Source organism: Aquarana catesbeiana, linkage group LG05, assembly GCF_042186555.1.
Source record: "Aquarana catesbeiana isolate 2022-GZ linkage group LG05, ASM4218655v1, whole genome shotgun sequence".
In the NCBI taxonomy this organism is placed as follows: Eukaryota; Metazoa; Chordata; class Amphibia; order Anura; family Ranidae; genus Aquarana; species Aquarana catesbeiana.
The window spans coordinates 457,947,214-457,963,670 of NC_133328.1; the positions used below are offsets into that span (position 1 = coordinate 457,947,214).

At 43.1% G+C, this 16,457-nt stretch overlaps 1 protein-coding gene across 1 annotated transcript in view; it reads right to left on the reverse strand.

The window, feature by feature from the left end:
- Window positions 1–16,457, reverse strand: part of TWSG1 (twisted gastrulation BMP signaling modulator 1) — a 67,754-nt gene that overhangs the window by 31,892 nt on the left and 19,405 nt on the right. The window contains 1 exon segment of the mRNA XM_073631352.1: window positions 656–928. Within this exon segment, the coding sequence (XP_073487453.1) occupies window positions 656–928 (273 nt within the window).

Sequence of the window (16,457 nt, forward strand, 5' to 3'; positions counted from 1 at the left end):
CTCTGGAACAATTCCCCAGAGCTCTGCAAAGGAATCAACTTATCCAGATTTTGCATTAGGAGCTACAATAGCTATGGTGCAGCAGGAATTTGGACAGGAGAATAACCTTGGTGAAAGAATCAGAGAGAGAAACCTCCATTGGTAGAAGGTAACCTTCTCTAAGGATTGACAAGAAGTCATTACCTAGGCACACAAGCAAAATCAGGCTAGCTGGGAGTGTGAGGGGTTATATAGGGAGTTGACCCTGAGGCCTTCTTTCTTCGCCAGTGACCAATCATCTTGTGTGGAGATCAGTGTTTTAAGGGCACACAAAAAAAAAAAAAAAAAAATTGATGTGCCCCGTTTACACTTAAATGCAGCCTTCAGGGGAGCTGTGGTGCAGAAATCTTCACTGCGTGTTAAAAGCACAAGGCTTCGCTGGCCAGAACCGCCACTACCTGCACAGTAAAATGCGCAGCATGACCTTGCAGGAAGTGAACCAGCCCTACAGAGCCTACAACTTAGAAATACTGTTCAGCTCCTATAAATGTTGGAACCTGTTCCTAAAAAGGATAAACACAGATTTAGGTGGTTTAGAATGTATTCATAACAAAAATGGAAATGTATAATTAAAAGAAAAAAAAAAATACTAATGATTAAAGTTGACTGTACATACCCTTATCATTGCTGTGAACCACATGGGCTCCATTTTGAGGCACTGATACATTCTGGTGTTGTGGCTGATTCACTGAATCCAGAAAGGAGACCAGGTTTTCATGATGAGAAAGTTCTTCTACCGCAGGGAAAGAAACAATGTTCCAGTTAAGTTGCTTTATGCCATCTACCTCTGTTAGTGCCCGAAACAGAGATGGGATGGGATCATGAAGTTCCTCAACTGTGCTCTTGGAGGTTGGGGGAGTGTCACTGTAATTTCTGGGATTGCACATTCCTAGGAAGGAATGCAAAACAACTTATTTCATGTATAGATTCATTCTTACACTAAAAGGCTATAATATGTTCATCAGGCCAATTTGACAGTAAATACATTTTATATGTTCACAAGGTGACATTATATTCTATTTCAATCTTTGCATGAATACAGCATACTAACTTTTCTGTCCACTGAAAATATGCATCTGTTTCAAGGGAATATAAAAGAAAGTAACAAAGCAACATTCTATCCAAAAAAATGTCAACCTGCACATGCAAACAAACTAGTCCCTGCCATCAGGATGTGCATAAAATATCACGGTCTTGCTAGATTTGACTGGCCAGAGTGGTAAAGTGATCCTGTCACTTCCGGGTCAAAAAGTAAAATAAAGGCATCCTGTAAAATGTGCTATACAGCAATTCTCTTTCCAGCATGTGTTTATACCTTGGCTTATTGTTAATCTCCAGCTGCCACAGGTATCAGACACTTCTGGGTGTGTCAAATACTTGCTCACCACCGTGCTTTGTGGTTCTGCCCGCCAACTAATATGATACTATAAGACAGAAAAGCTGGTGGGAGGAGCTACAGCAAGCAGTGCTCACTTCTCTGGCAGCCTATGTGTTAATGGTTCACTGCAAGTGTCAAATACTGTACCTATTTCCCTGATACATTCTATAGTCCCCCTATCAGTTCATGTTTTTACAGTGGCCTAAGGATCAGCATAGAGGTATAGTATTAACACTCTGGCAGCCAGAATGGCAAGTATACATAGCATCCAACCTTCTAGATTTTAAGCTCTGACGAGCAGGGCCCTCTGATCCCTCCCGTATTGAATTGTAGTGTAACTGTACTGTCTGTCCCCATGTTGTAAAGCGCTGCGCAAACTATTGGTGCTATATAAATCCTGTATAATAACAACAACAACATTTATCTTACCTTTGACCCAACAGTGACAGAGTTACTTTAAATGGGAGACTGCTATCCAACAAGGCAGTAAAACCCATCCGTTTGTTGTAACTGCTAAACTAAAAGTTCAACCGGAAAAAAAAAAAAAAAAAAAAAAAAAAAAAAAAAAAAACGCAAAAAGTTTCCATGGGAGAGTATTTTTATGTTGCCATGCAAAACTAAAATTCATCAGCAGGTGGCACCACAAGTAAACAAAGTATAGTTTTCTAGTCTATTTTTGAAATTTGGTGTTTACAAGTTAAAATCCGTATTTTTTGCTAGAAAATTACTTAGAACCCCCAAACATTATATATATATTTTTTAGCAGAGAATCTAGAGAATAAAATGGCGATTGTTGCAATATTTTTTATCACACGGTATTTGTGCAGCGGTGTTTTAAACGCAAATTTTTGGAAAGTGACACTTTCATGAATTTTAAAAAATCCAAACAGTAAAGTTACCCCAATTTTTTTGTATAATGTGAAAGATGATGTTACGCCGAGTAAATAGATACCAAACATGTCACCCTTTATAATTGCACGCACTCGTGGAATGGCGACGAACTACGGTACCTTTGAATTTCCATAGGCGACGCTTTAAAAAATTTTTACGGTTACCAGGTTTGAGCTACAGAGGAGGTCTAGGGCTAGAATTATTGCTCTCGCTCTGACGATCGCGGCGATACATCACATGTGTGGTTTGAACACCGTTTACATATGCGGGCGCGACTTCCGTATGCGTTTTCTTCGCTGCGCGAGCTCGCGGGGACAGGGGCACTTTAAAAATTTTTTTTTTTTTTTATTTCTTTATAAATTGTGTTTAAAATTTTTTTTTTTTTTTTTTTACTTTTATTGCTGTCACAAGCAATGTAAACATCCCTTGTGACAGTAATATGTGGTGACAGGTACTCTTTATGGAGGGATGGGGGGTCTAAAAGACCCCCCATCCCTCCTTTACACTTCAAAGTATTCAGATCGCTGAAAACGGCGATTCTGAATACTGTGTACTTTTTTAAATTCGGCGCCATTGGAAGCCGAGTAAAACGGGAAGTGACGTCATGACGTCGCTTCCGCGTTTACAACCAGAAGGCTGGAACGAAGCCGCTCGCAGCTTCGTTCCAGTCCGCCCCCAGCCGCCGAAGGCAGCCGAACGGACACTGGGCCTCCCGATCGCACGGGAGGCCCGGTAACAGCGGCGGGAGGCGGCCGTCGACCGTACGCATATATGCGTACTCGGCTTTCCGGGGTTATACCGGGATGATGCCCGCAGCTGCAGGCATCATCCCGGTACCGTTGTTTACAGCGGGCGATTGGCTACCCGTGTATAACAACCGATGCGGCTAAAAGCCGCTCAGCTGTTATACCGGAGGAGCGGGAGGGGACATCCCCCCCTCCCGCCGCTGTTACCGGGCCTCCCGTGCGATCGGGAGGCCCAGTGTCCGTTCGGCTGCCTTCGGCGGCTGGGGGCGGACTGGAACGAAGCTGCGAGCGGCTTCGTTCCAGCCTTCTTGTTGTAAACGCGGAAGCGACGTCATGACGTCACTTCCCGTTTACTCGGCTGCCAATGGCGCAGAATTTAAAAAAGTACACAGTATTCAGAATCGCCGTTTTCAGCGATCTGAATACTTTGAAGTGTAAAGGAGGGATGGGGGGTCTTTTAGACCCCCCATCCCTCCATAAAGAGTACTTGTCACCACATATTACTGTCACAAGGGATGTTTACATTGCTTGTGACAGCAATAAAAGTAAAAAAAAAAAAAAAAAAAAAAAAAAAATTTTAAACACAATTTATAAAGTACAATAATAAATAAAATAAAAAAAAAAAAAAAAATTTTTAAAGTGCCCCTGTCCCCGCGAGCTCGCGCAGCGAAGAAAACGCATACGGAAGTCGCGCCCGCATATGTAAACGGTGTTCAAACCACACATGTGAGGTATCGCCGCGATCGTCAGAGCGAGAGCAATAACTCTAGCCCTAGACCTCCTCTGTAGCTCAAACCTGGTAACCGTAAAAATTTTTTAAAGCGTCGCCTATGGAAATTCAAAGGTACCGTAGTTCGTCGCCATTCCACGAGTGCGTGCAATTATAAAGGGTGACATGTTTGGTATCTATTTACTCGGCGTAACATCATCTTTCACATTATACAAAAAAATTGGGGTAACTTTACTGTTTGGATTTTTTAAAATTCATGAAAGTGTCACTTTTCCAAAAATTTGCGTTTAAAACACCGCTGCACAAATACCGTGTGATAAAAAATATTGCAACAATCGCCATTTTATTCTCTAGATTCTCTGCTAAAAAAATATATATAATGTTTGGGGGTTCTAAGTAATTTTCTAGCAAAAAATACGGATTTTAACTTGTAAACACCAAATTTCAAAAATAGGCTTAGTCATGAAAGGGATAAATCAAGAAACCTGAAACTTGTGGGGAGAGAGGGACCCCCAGTATTGCTACAATGGTAGTTCAGTTCTCTGAAAAATCCCTAAATCCATCCAACACAGAATATAATGAGTAGAAATAGTCAGCATTTGGTGTTGGGCAGTCATAAATTGCTTTAGTATTTATATAGTTAAGATGGTGTGGAAAAGAGAAAACGGTATTTGCATTTGGGAATATAGTCAAATGTTGAGCTAAACTCAATTTATGTTATTTGAAAATTGTACTATAGCTGAATTATTTTGTGAGTTAGCTGAACTGAACCTGAGTTTATCTTCTGTTGTATATCTAAATGTACATGCATGTACATGGAATTGCCGCTGTAGGGACTTGCTCACACCTTTGAGTTACATGAGGGGCCCATGGAAAATCAACAGAACATGAAAACGCATTTAAATGCATAAGAACGCGTGTTACGGTCACATCAGGAAAAACGTAGCAGTGTTTGTTTATTGCCATTCAATTTACTACTTGGATGTGTAGCCCCGATCACTTGCAGCATCTTGTCATCTTGTATATTGGGAATATGCTGGTCAGATGCAAGTTTCAGGCATGTGTAACATGCTGAGTGAGGGGTGTGCCACTCAGAGTGCAAGGGTCAGTGGTTCATAATGCACAGAGTGCAGGGATGAGGGTTGTGTAAAGTGCAGAGTGCAGGGGACCAGTAGGGAGTCCAGGGGTAACATAACATTCTGCAGCTCAGTTGCAGGGAACAGGAAAAAAGTCCACAATTCCCTCCTTTCCACCACTGAAAAACACACAGCACCCCCAATCTGCTCCCTTCATCCACAAACAAACAGTGCCCATAATGGCCCTCATGTATACTCCCCCCTCGTTCCTCAGCACTATCACTACTCATGGGACTGAGATGAACAGTAAAGAAGGAATGAACACTTTTCTGCAAGATGATCTTTACTCTCTGTACGGAATTTAAGAAGAGGGCTCTCACCTACTTACAATTCCAAAAGATCCGCTTTGCCACAACCTGTTCTCCTCTTCTCTGTTATAAAGTGCCTTGTGCTCTTTGCAGCTGCTGCTGGACTGCAAGAACACAAAGTAAGCTCCTCCTCTCTCCTAGTAGCAAATCAATAGTCACGCTAGTGGGTGGCGTTTGAAAAGTAGAGTGCCGCCTCTGGTCACTGTACAAATAAGGCAGCGGGACTCTGCTATTCAACTGTTTAGACTCTGCCGACCAATGTGACACTGTTCATTAAACACTAGAAGAGCGGTGTAGTTCACTTCCTGGGACACATGGGGAAACTAACTTAAAAAGCGGGACTGATACCGCATATCCAGCAGAGCTTTAAGTATAAGTTTCTGTATGGAGGAAGGGCTTTGCATCCTCATGTCAGAGCAAGAAGTAGCGGGAAAGTTGCAGAAAGTACAGATACACTAAATAGATGAAGCAGATGCAAAGAGATCCTTGCAATGCAGGTTCTCAGATACATCCTCTCTTTAGCTAGGAGACTAGTGAGCAGCACAGCAGTAACTACTAAATCACACCACAAATCATATGGGGCTAGCACTCAGCTACAGTGCCTTATATGATCTACAGATTTACAGCTATAACATTTAAGGCACATGAAGTGCAATGCTGTTTTTCAGAAGAAAGTTAAGACAAATGTAAATCTTTCAGGGCACTTAGACACGTTTATCATTTTTAAATGTTCCTTATGTCAAGGCAGCAAATCTTTACTAGTTGAATTTAGGTTCACTTTAATTAATGTTACACTGCCTTCTTTACGCTGTTAAAAAAATGGCTTTATAAAAAAACTTTGTTGAACATATTTAATTAGTAAAAGAAAAGTGGAGGTCTATATAAATAGAAAACAAATCCAACCAAAAGAACATTGGAAACAGGAAGTGTTTATGACAGGAGGTGTAATGAAAGTGCAACTAGAGCCTGTGTTTTTGTAAGCAGTGATGTCAGCTCATAACTCTGCACATCTGGCGAAGGAAAAAGTGCACAGCCTGTAACAGGCCCTGAGGGCGGATGCTAGTCTGGCACTGGCACTTGGCAGAGTCACCTGCATTCAATCATGCCAAGATTCTTGGTTGACTTAAAAAAAAATTGATCTCCACCACATCAATTCCTGCACACTTCTCAGGGAATGGTGTAGAATCTGTTTCAGGGGTAAATTCGTATAGTGACACATTACAGCTAAGAAAACTTGTATGTAAAATTAAAAAAAAATGTAGAAGAAACTTAACTGATTAAAACAATGCTGTTAAACAAAAACATTAATAAGTTCATTTGTCTACAGGAGGAGACAGCAACAGCATGGAGCTTAGCTTTCTTTCCACAACACATGCTCAAGAGTGATATATAGTCAATTCAACCCTAAATCTATAAAGCCCAGTTGTGCTGTGGATTGGTTAAACCCTCAATCAGGTTTAGTTTGTTCATTTGTTTTGCATCTTTATCCAATTGGGGAGATCTCACTTCAATTTCTGTCTTGTAAACCAAACAGGAAGGGAGAGAAACTCTTCAATGCAAAGGAAATCCCTTTAATGCTGGGGCCAAATTATATATATATATATATATATATATATATATATATATATATATATATACATATACATACATATACATATACACACACACACACACACATTTCTAGGCAGTTGAGTTTAGAAGCATTTTTTGGAAAGCATTTTTTTGAAAAACGGATGTTCAGAGGCATTTAAAAACACCAAACACCCGTAACAACGTGTAAACACTGTAACTCCCGTTTATCTGCATTTCGTTTACAGGCGTTTTTACTTATTCGAAAAAAGAGCTTCTACATGCAAATGCGGATAAACGCTGCATGTAAACGCGGCGAAATGGAAGTTTTTAAACGTCGGTTACTATCTGTCAAGTTAAATCACGCGACGAAACGCGTAAGGCGGAGTCACGCTCACACGTCATACCCGGAAGTGCAGGCTAGAACGCATGGTGGGACGCACGCTCGCACTTCGCTGCTGGTCCCATCCCTGCACACAGCGGTGCCTGGTTTAACTTTACTTTAGCTTTTGGCTTGTAATTGTGGACATTCTTTTGGCTTATTTGGACTCTTTTTTGGCTTATGTGCAATAAACTTACCTGACATACTTCACGAAGGAAGCCCCCTTGTGTTTCTCTTTTCTCCGGTTTTCTGGAGAGTTTAACAGACTAAGGTGGTATATCGTTGGAGTAGCATGGTCACGTTAGAGCACACATTTTTCCTGGAATAGCTGTAAGGATCGCATATAGCAGAGGAATGGAAGCATATAAGGAGTGAACACCATCTGCCCTGAGGCACCCACTCTGTCGCTCGGTACCCCTGCAGGGGTGATTATTTCTGGTGAGTGGGGAAGCATTGGGGGGTGAGCACTTCAAGTCACCATCTTGAATAAAACGCACAGAAGTCACTGTGGTGTGCCCCCAAGGGTGAAATAAACAGCATTTATACTTGAACTCTGCTCTTCCACTTGGTTAAAAACACACAACTTTTTGCATGGACTATATATCAATTTTTTAGAAGTTAATGATTGTTTGTTACATACTTAAGAAATTGGAATCAGTGGTTTATGTATGTTATTATATATTTTTTATTTATTGTATCGAACGCACAGGGGGTTTTTCCAATTGTATTATATTTATAGTAGTGTGTCACATAGAAAGACATCCCACGTTTACAAGCGCCACACTGTCCCAATATTTTTGAACATTGGGGTAACTCACAACCCAACTTAATACGTTGTACATACACACGGAAGGGGCAACACGGACATCACACTAACACTACCATGCACATATAATTTCTCACTATACAATTAACATTTTCTCTGGCGCCATCTTGTCCCAAAATTTTTGAACTCTGGGGTCAACTAATTATTTTTTATTCTTATTTAACTACACAGTTCACCATACTATTTTTTCACTTATTTACCTTATATCCTACTTTGGCTGATACATTTATCCCACTGGGGGGACATAACTTATTCAGCAGTGTCTAAAATACTGGCGTTTTTGAATTTTTTCGGTTATCTCCGAATATATGGTCTTCTTTGGTTTAGACCGCACCATTGATAGCTATTAACTGAGCTTTCATACATTATAGTCATTTGGATTCTACTTACGACACTCGTACCTAGCACCTATCAAATTAGAGGGCAGCGCCGTTTTCATTCTCATTTCACTTATCGATTTATGTAATTGGACCCCTTGGGGTACTAATTAGGGACAGGCAGCAGCTCTTATACTGTCCTAAGCGCGGATCTATCTACTTACATGTGGGAGATGTAGTTCTATGGGAGGGGGTGTGTTGGAGATACACCTCGTATAGGATTTTCTTGCGTGCCCACAGAGGGCTCTGCGTGCCAGCTGTGGCACGCGTGCCATAGGTTCGCCATCACTGACATAGGAACACGGACACAGCAATGTCATTCAATAACAGATCCTTGCGAATGAAAATACTAAAACTACAAGTACCGTCACTCAAAGCAGCAGACATGCAGGCCATTCAAACTACATGCAAGCACGCTGCTAGTACATTCAGTCTTCCTTCCAGCTTTGTAACTGAAAGCCTGTACAGGAATACGGGCACAAAGCTAGAGTAAGACATTACACCTGCAATCTGCTAATCATGGGTCCAATGCTCCGCAGGCTCCAGTAAAAAAAAAAAAAAAAATTACATCTTTTGGAAAGGTGAACTTGACTTTAACCTTTCTACTGTATTTTAATTTCTTTTACACTTTTTTTGCCCTCATTTAACATTATTGCTAACACAGAGAGTCTAACAAACCCCCTATGTGATAGCATGAGCAGGTGACAGGTCATCCTTATGGAGACATTAGGGGCCTATTAGAACCTCAAGGTACCCTCCACTGCAGCTAATCAAGCACAGATTGTGCTTGTGTAGTTGCATCCTTGGCTACAATAGGCGAGGACTGACAGCTATGAACCCGGTGATGAAATACACCTTGCTTCCATGTTAATTAGTTGCAGGGGGGAATGGGGAATGGAAAGGCGGTCAGACTTGACCAAGCTCCTGCTCTGCCAAACTGTACATCAGCAGGAGCTTGCTGGGGACAGTGCAATGAAGGAGAAGGGGGCTTCCTGTGTCTTGAGCTCTCCATCGCCCCTTACAGGGCAGTACCCGGTGCCAGTGCAAGGCTGTATGCAGAACAGGAAGGGGGGCGGGGAGCAGAAGCAGTACGTGCCAAGTGCCCTGGGTTCTGACTCTGTAACCAGTCGCTAATGCAGAGGACCCAGCAGCCAGTCATACGTCCCTTGCAGTTCACTAGCCTGACGTTTCCAACTCAGCCAATACGGCTCACAGCCTTGTGCAGTACTACTCACAGCCTTGTGGTTTGTCGTGGAAGAATGATCCTGCTATGGTAAGAGGAAAGCAGGGCACAGAGGATCAAAAGGAAGGGTGAGGGATTGTAGGGGTTAGCAGAGAGAGTGGGGTGCAAAGGTGTGCCAAGAGGGTGGTTTGGGGTACAGGGGTGAGCAGAGAGGGTGGTTTGGGGTACAGAGCTGAGCAGAGAGGGTGGTTTGCATTTTTGGGGTATAGAGGTGAGCAGGGGGATTTGGGGTACAGAGGTCAGCAGAGGAGGGGGGGTGCAGAGGTCAGCAGAGAGAAGGTCCACTGAGACTTCCTGGAACTGCCACTTTTGCCAGGCAGTGTGACCTGTTACAAAAAAGGAATAACAGATCTACTGACAATATCAACAATACATTACAAGAGGGATTCGCAAAAAAAAAAAAAAAAAAAAAAAAACCAACCACACTGCTGCATTCATACTATTGACTGCATCTTACTGTATAAAAAAGGACTTTTGTACGCCTTATGTTGAAGTGCATTTAGGGGCCCAGGAATTCAGATACCGTCATGTAATTCTGCTATCTACAAGAGGAACGAAGAACTGGCAAACAACAAATTGTGGGCCAGCCCAGGATAACTCCCACTTCCAGCATGCCTCAGTTTTGTGGCAAAGCAGTACCAAGAGCATAAACAAACCTAGAGGGGTGGGACCTGTGCCACTCAATGGGCTCCAAGAGAAGGATTTTTTTGGAAGTACAAAAGTTCTATTTTCCTTCTTGTCCATTTAGGTGCACAGGAATTCAGATACTGCCAGGACGTTCAAAAGCAGTCCAACTAAAGGCTGGGCAACAGAGCAACAACCTCCCACAGGCCAAACAAAACAGAACTGGGGTCAGCTAGCAGCCCAAGAGTCGCCTTAAGGACCAGTGCCTGAATCTGAGAGCTGATGCCAAGCACTCTGTCGGGGCAGCAGACAATGGCCAAAGGAATAATCTGGAACATAAACCTGATGCTTAAGGCCAGAAAAAGGATAACCACCGAATGGGGATAACTACATACAGCATTATGAATCCACCAAAACAGGTGGAACTATAACAAAATTCTCCCAAAGGCAAGAAAGGATACACAACCTAATATGGTCAATAAGGATTGGGGTCGTCATTTGTGACTTCCCTCAGCTCTACCTGTTGGCCATCATCTTTCGGAACCAGTATATCTTATGTGCTCAGCTGAGTAAGGTATTGCTGGGACAACCGATTAGTATTATGGCTGCTGTGACCCTATTGTTTCATTTCATAATGATATTATATGCTACATGTTTATGTCAGTTCTTTGAGATTTATACAGTTTCCTCTTTGAAAAATAAAGGAATTACAAAAAAATAAGGATTGAGGTCAAAACTCCCAGAAGGAACCTAAACAAAAACAAGTCCTCACAGAAAGGACCAATTATTTAAGCAGGAAGGCCCTAGACCTTAACACGCCTGATCACCTGGGATCAAGGGATCATAGCTGCATGTCATCCAGCATGTCTGGTTAGACAACCAATCTAGATATGCAAGACTGACCAAGCTAGAACACAACAATCGGCAAGCCAGTGCAAAGACTTCTAAATCCACCAGACAGCTTTGTCCCATGGAGTCAAACTACTGAAGGGGTAGGGTGTTGGGAGAAGCACCTCCAGAAGTGTAGGCAAAAGAGTGGAAATAGACTCTGGTACCAGACTGGTGAGCTGGAAACTACCAGTAAGGCTGAAGATAGCTGAAAATAGAGCAACCCCAGAGGAACCCTGCTGGAAAGCAATTTTCTCCATCTCTGATGTCCAGACATAGGTCCACTTGTGCCCCAGAAGCCTCAGTATCCACTGGGTAAGGATCACAAAACATATTTGTAGAAGCAAAAGCATATATGTCTGGTTGGAAGCCAAAAACAAAAAGCTCAGTCGCTTTCACAATGAGCTCTGATCTGTCAAGGGAAGAAGACCTAGCCCTAGTTGGATTAGTTCTATGAAGTTAGTAAGGAGTTCCCCATATCTGTCTGGGGTCATCTGCAGCAGGAAGTAAGTGTGCTCTGCCTGCTGCCTAGAGACGATAAGACACAGGGGTTGATTTACTAAAACTGGAGAGTGCAAAATCTGGTGCAGCTGTGCATGGTAGCCAATCAGCTTCTAACTTCAGCTGTTCAATTAAGCTTTGGCAAAAAAAAAAAAAACTGGAAGCTGATTGGTCTCTATGCAGAGCTGCACCAGATTTTGCACTCTCCAGTTTTAGTAAATCAACCCCACAATGTCCTCCTCCAAACAGCCTCTGGCATGCTGTGCAGAGTTTTAGGTATATGTAATGTGAATCTCTCCTCTATAATCAGACTACCAGGTAAGAGGAACTGGTATTTAGCGACTCACCCCAAGGGGAATTGATGTGTGCGAGGTTGTTACAGTAAAGTAGTATCTTGATGGTGTCCAAAGAAGTCTAAACCAGCACACCGGCAAAAGGCAGATCCCATAAAATAGAGGAGACCAATAGACAGTTCAGGAAAGGAAGACTCTCCCAGAAGAGAAGCCCTCGGGATACAGGAGGGAGAGTCCTTACCAGCTGCCTTAAGGTAAGGCTGTGTATACACCAGGGAATAGACTAACAGCGGAGGCAACTGCCGAGGTAGGCCGATAAGAATGCATAGAAAATGAAATGTGTTGGAGAGAAGGGTCCCCCAACACCCAAAATTCCTGCAAGGGATGAGGGAAGCAGCACACCCTGTTTGATACAAGGGTCTTACTGTGGACCTATTTAATCGAGGGCCTAGCCTACAGTTGACAGGCAGATCCTAGAGCTGAAATCTGACAAGGCAAAGTACAGACAGATTTTTGCTAGGCCCTTCAGGGAGATGCTGTCCACTAGGTTCCCTGAGGTGTACCCTCTTCACTAGGGGTTGTCAGAGTATCCCACAAAGTGAATGCCAGGAAAGGGCACTAGGACTAAAACAAGAGTCCGGGCTGTGAAGTGCACCTGTACAACACTGATGATTCAGACCCCTGACAAGGTGAGGGACAGTTGAGGCTACTCGCAGACAACCTAGGGTGAGCGAAGGTTAGTCTGGAAAGGGGAGATAGTCTGGGGTACCAGATACCATTGGGAAACTAGCATTTCCAGGGAAAGGGAAACTCCCTGAGGTAGAGAGAGTTGGCTCTGATGGTGCCCAGCTTAGACACCCCTTGTGACAGATTCTGGAGCAAGGGGTCCAGTTGTGAAAGGAATGCAAGCAAAACAGAGAGGAGCAGCAATCCGTGCAGTAGCACAAGAGAAAGCAAAAGGCACAATTGGAGAGAGTTCCAGAAGCAAGGAATTGGCCCGATTACCCAATGAGGCACTCTCTGCCACTACCTGAAGGGAACACTTCGTATTGACCCGGAAGGATTCAAAAACAGATTCCCTCTTCCCCCCCCCCCCCCATTAACAGAAACAGGCTCATACTTTCAAGGTTGGTCAGTGGACTTAGGCTCACCTATAGCGGAAGTAGTTGAAGGAGATGGGTGAAGCTCAGCCACTCTTTCCCTGGAGATTCTGCTTTGAGGAGGGAACAGGCACTAGCCTCCCATGAGATCCAAAAATTTGGTATGCAAAGAGGGTAGATCCAGAGAGACAACATCCCTTGAAGGTTAGGATGAGTCAGATACTCTATTGAAGTGGCACTGGTATCCCTGAAGCTTAACCAGAGTGCTTTGCACATCTGTATAGACGACAACAGACCCATGCTGAACAGTAGTTTAGAAGCTTGTAGCAAGCCAACACAAATGAAGTACAAGGCTCCAGACATCTCTACCACCTATTCCATAAAAAAGGTTTTTCCGTGGCTGTGAAAAAGTCTCTTTTGAGGGATCTACCCCATTCTGTCACAGTCTGCCAGAGTAAGGTCACAGCCAACACACGACTGATGTCAGGATATGCCAGAGCAAAACTGCGACTAAGCCCTGGTTCACACTGAGCTGCGGGAATGAAGCCGAACTCGCACGATTTAAATCCCGCATGTCATTCCCAATTTTGGTGGCGATTTCACAGACATCTGTTCGGGTTTCTGCGCAGATGTCAATGGAAATCGCACCCCGAAATTGCAAAAAGTAGTACAGAAACTACTTTTTGAAATCAGTGCGGTGCCGCAAATGCAGCATGGTACCGATTAGGACGGTGCCATTGCCGGCAATTTCCGATGATCTGACATGTCAAAACACACCAATGTAAACGAGGGCCAAGGAGGGATTCCAACTGCTGATCGGTAGAATCCTTAAGGGTAACCCTCTACCTACCAAGTGGTGCAATTATGTTGAGCCACTGGCAGACCCACGGTAGGTATAGACAATTTGACAAATGCTCTCTCTAAAGGGAATCGTTTTAAAACACACTCCTAAGTGGTACCCAGGACTCTTTAGGGTGCTTTCAGTCCTCATAAAAAGAATGCCTCAATCAGCAAGTGTAATGAAAGGATCTGTACAGCTATGGGAGCTCTAAAAGATCCAAGGATGGAGACAGCAAGCTGATCCTTTAAATACAGGGTAGAATGGAATGCCTCAATAAGGTCCAAAACTCCCCCTTGGCAGAAGACCCAAAAAGAAAAAAAAAAAAAAAAAAAAACCCTACAGAGACTGTTGGGAATATGGATAAGAGATGGTCTCAGCAAACAGTTGTCATTTGGCCTCTCCTAAGGCTTCTGGAAGATCAGAGCTAAATTCTGCAGGGGCGACACTGGCGTGCAAAAAAACCTCTGCAATTAGTGTCCACAAGGAATATTGTGAATATGGCCACAAAGCGTGACAGAGTTCCAAGTTCTGCAACAGAGATAAGGTTCAATTAGCTCACAAATATGTGCTTTGGCAACACAACTGGGAAAATAGACGGACAGTCATTAATTGGCCACACAGTCACACAAAAACAAACTCATTTTGATTGCAAAACAGAATCAAAGATTATAGTGTATGTAAACCTCAATTACAAACTTCTCTTATTTACTACCTCTGTTAAATACATAGTTTATAAAATGTTAAATCTTTTTGTGAAGTGCAAAAAATATCTGTCGGTCATATAGAAATTCAGAGTTGTTCCTGTGTTATCGCAAGGAGTCCAATTAGCCCTCCTAGTTATTATCTTGGACTACAGAATAATTAGTGTAGACTAGGTAGTGATGGAGAGTGGGAGGGTTTGAGTAGTTTAGAAAAAAAAAAAAAACCCACCACACACAACTGAGCAGTGCAGACACCAGTCAGCAAAAATGTTCTGGGTTGTCGGCTCACAACAGGATTTGAGTATTTCTGGCAGGATAACAGGCCTGTTTCTGTCATTTACTCAGTGGCAAAATGGTTAGAACATCTGCCTAACAGCACTAGAGTCATCTGTTCGAATTACAACTATGGCCCTCCCTGCCTGGAGTTCACAAGTTCCTGCTGTACCTGCGTAGGTTTCCTCTGGGTTCTCCGGTTTCCTCCCACACTCCAAAAGATATGGTGGTAGGTTAACTGGCTCCCATCTAAACTGGCCCTTGTATTCGTATGTATGCATTAGATGTTCGAATCTCGGCCGGTTCAAAAGGGGCCAGTCGAGATTCAAACCATTTATGGGCAGGCTGATTGTACCCAAGTCAATTTTTACAGGCAAATACTGGCAGCAGCTATAGCCGCTAACAACGATCATTATGTTCTTTCGGCAGGGACAGCTCCCTCATGCCAGGAGAATACAATAGCTCCGTAGGAGGGATTCCCTTCATCAACACTGTGTTGTCAGTGTTGCAGGAAAGAAAATCACATCTATGGCCTGCCTTAGGAACCGGGCCATAGCCAAAGGAAGGCCACAGCGAGTTTGGTTCATTCTGGGAGGGCATCCAGGGATGTCTTCCCGAACTCAGGCGCGCACACGAAAGTGTCCATGCTCGCTGGGTTCACCGGACCTGGCGCATCATGGTAAAGGGCCAATGACAGCGGTGCTTTACCACGTGATTGCTCCGTCACATGATGGAGCGATCACTTGTCAACAAACCGGTGCATGTCTGGTTCAGCTCTCTCCTCGCACGGATCAGTAGAGTGAGAGGAGGGAGCCATTGGAGCAGTGCTTGTGGGCTGGATCTGAAGTGCCCAAGGCACTGATCTGTACCCATTCAGCCTTATCCATGCCTCAATTATGCCCATTCATGCCTCAGCCATGCCACATCAGTGCCCATCCATGCCACATGTGTAAAAAAAAAAAAATTGTGTATATCTATATCTATAATATATATATATATATATATATATATATATATATATCTCAGATTATGTGTTGGGGTGTTTGCTTTCCAAAATGGAGTCATTTTTGGGCGTTTCCATTGTTCTGGTCCTCAAGGACCTTCAAAACTGCAAGAGGTAGTCAAGAAAGAAATGTGTAATTGATGTCCCTAGAACACCTGATGGTGCTCCCTGCATGTTGGGCCTCTGTATTTGGCTAGGCTATAAAAAAGTCTCACGCATGTGGTATTGCCATACTCAGGAGTAGCAGTCAAATGTGTTTTGGTGGTTTAGTTGCAAGAATGCATATTGTGTGTGAGAGAAATAACCTGTTAATATGATAATTTTGTGAAGATAAAAAATAAATCTTCTATTGCAAAGAATTGTGGGAAAAAAATAGAACTTAAAAAAAAGAAAAAAAAAAAAAAAAAAAAACTTACCATGCCTCTTACTAAATAGGTTGAAATGCCTACTTTCCAAAAAGGGGTCATTTGGGGGAGCATTTGTACTGTCCTGGCTTGTTGGTGTCTTAAGAAATGAAGAAAGGCCGTCAGTACATTAGGTGTGATCAATTTTCTGTGATTGGCACCATAGTTTGATAAGATTATCGGACAAATGACCATCCGTTTTTT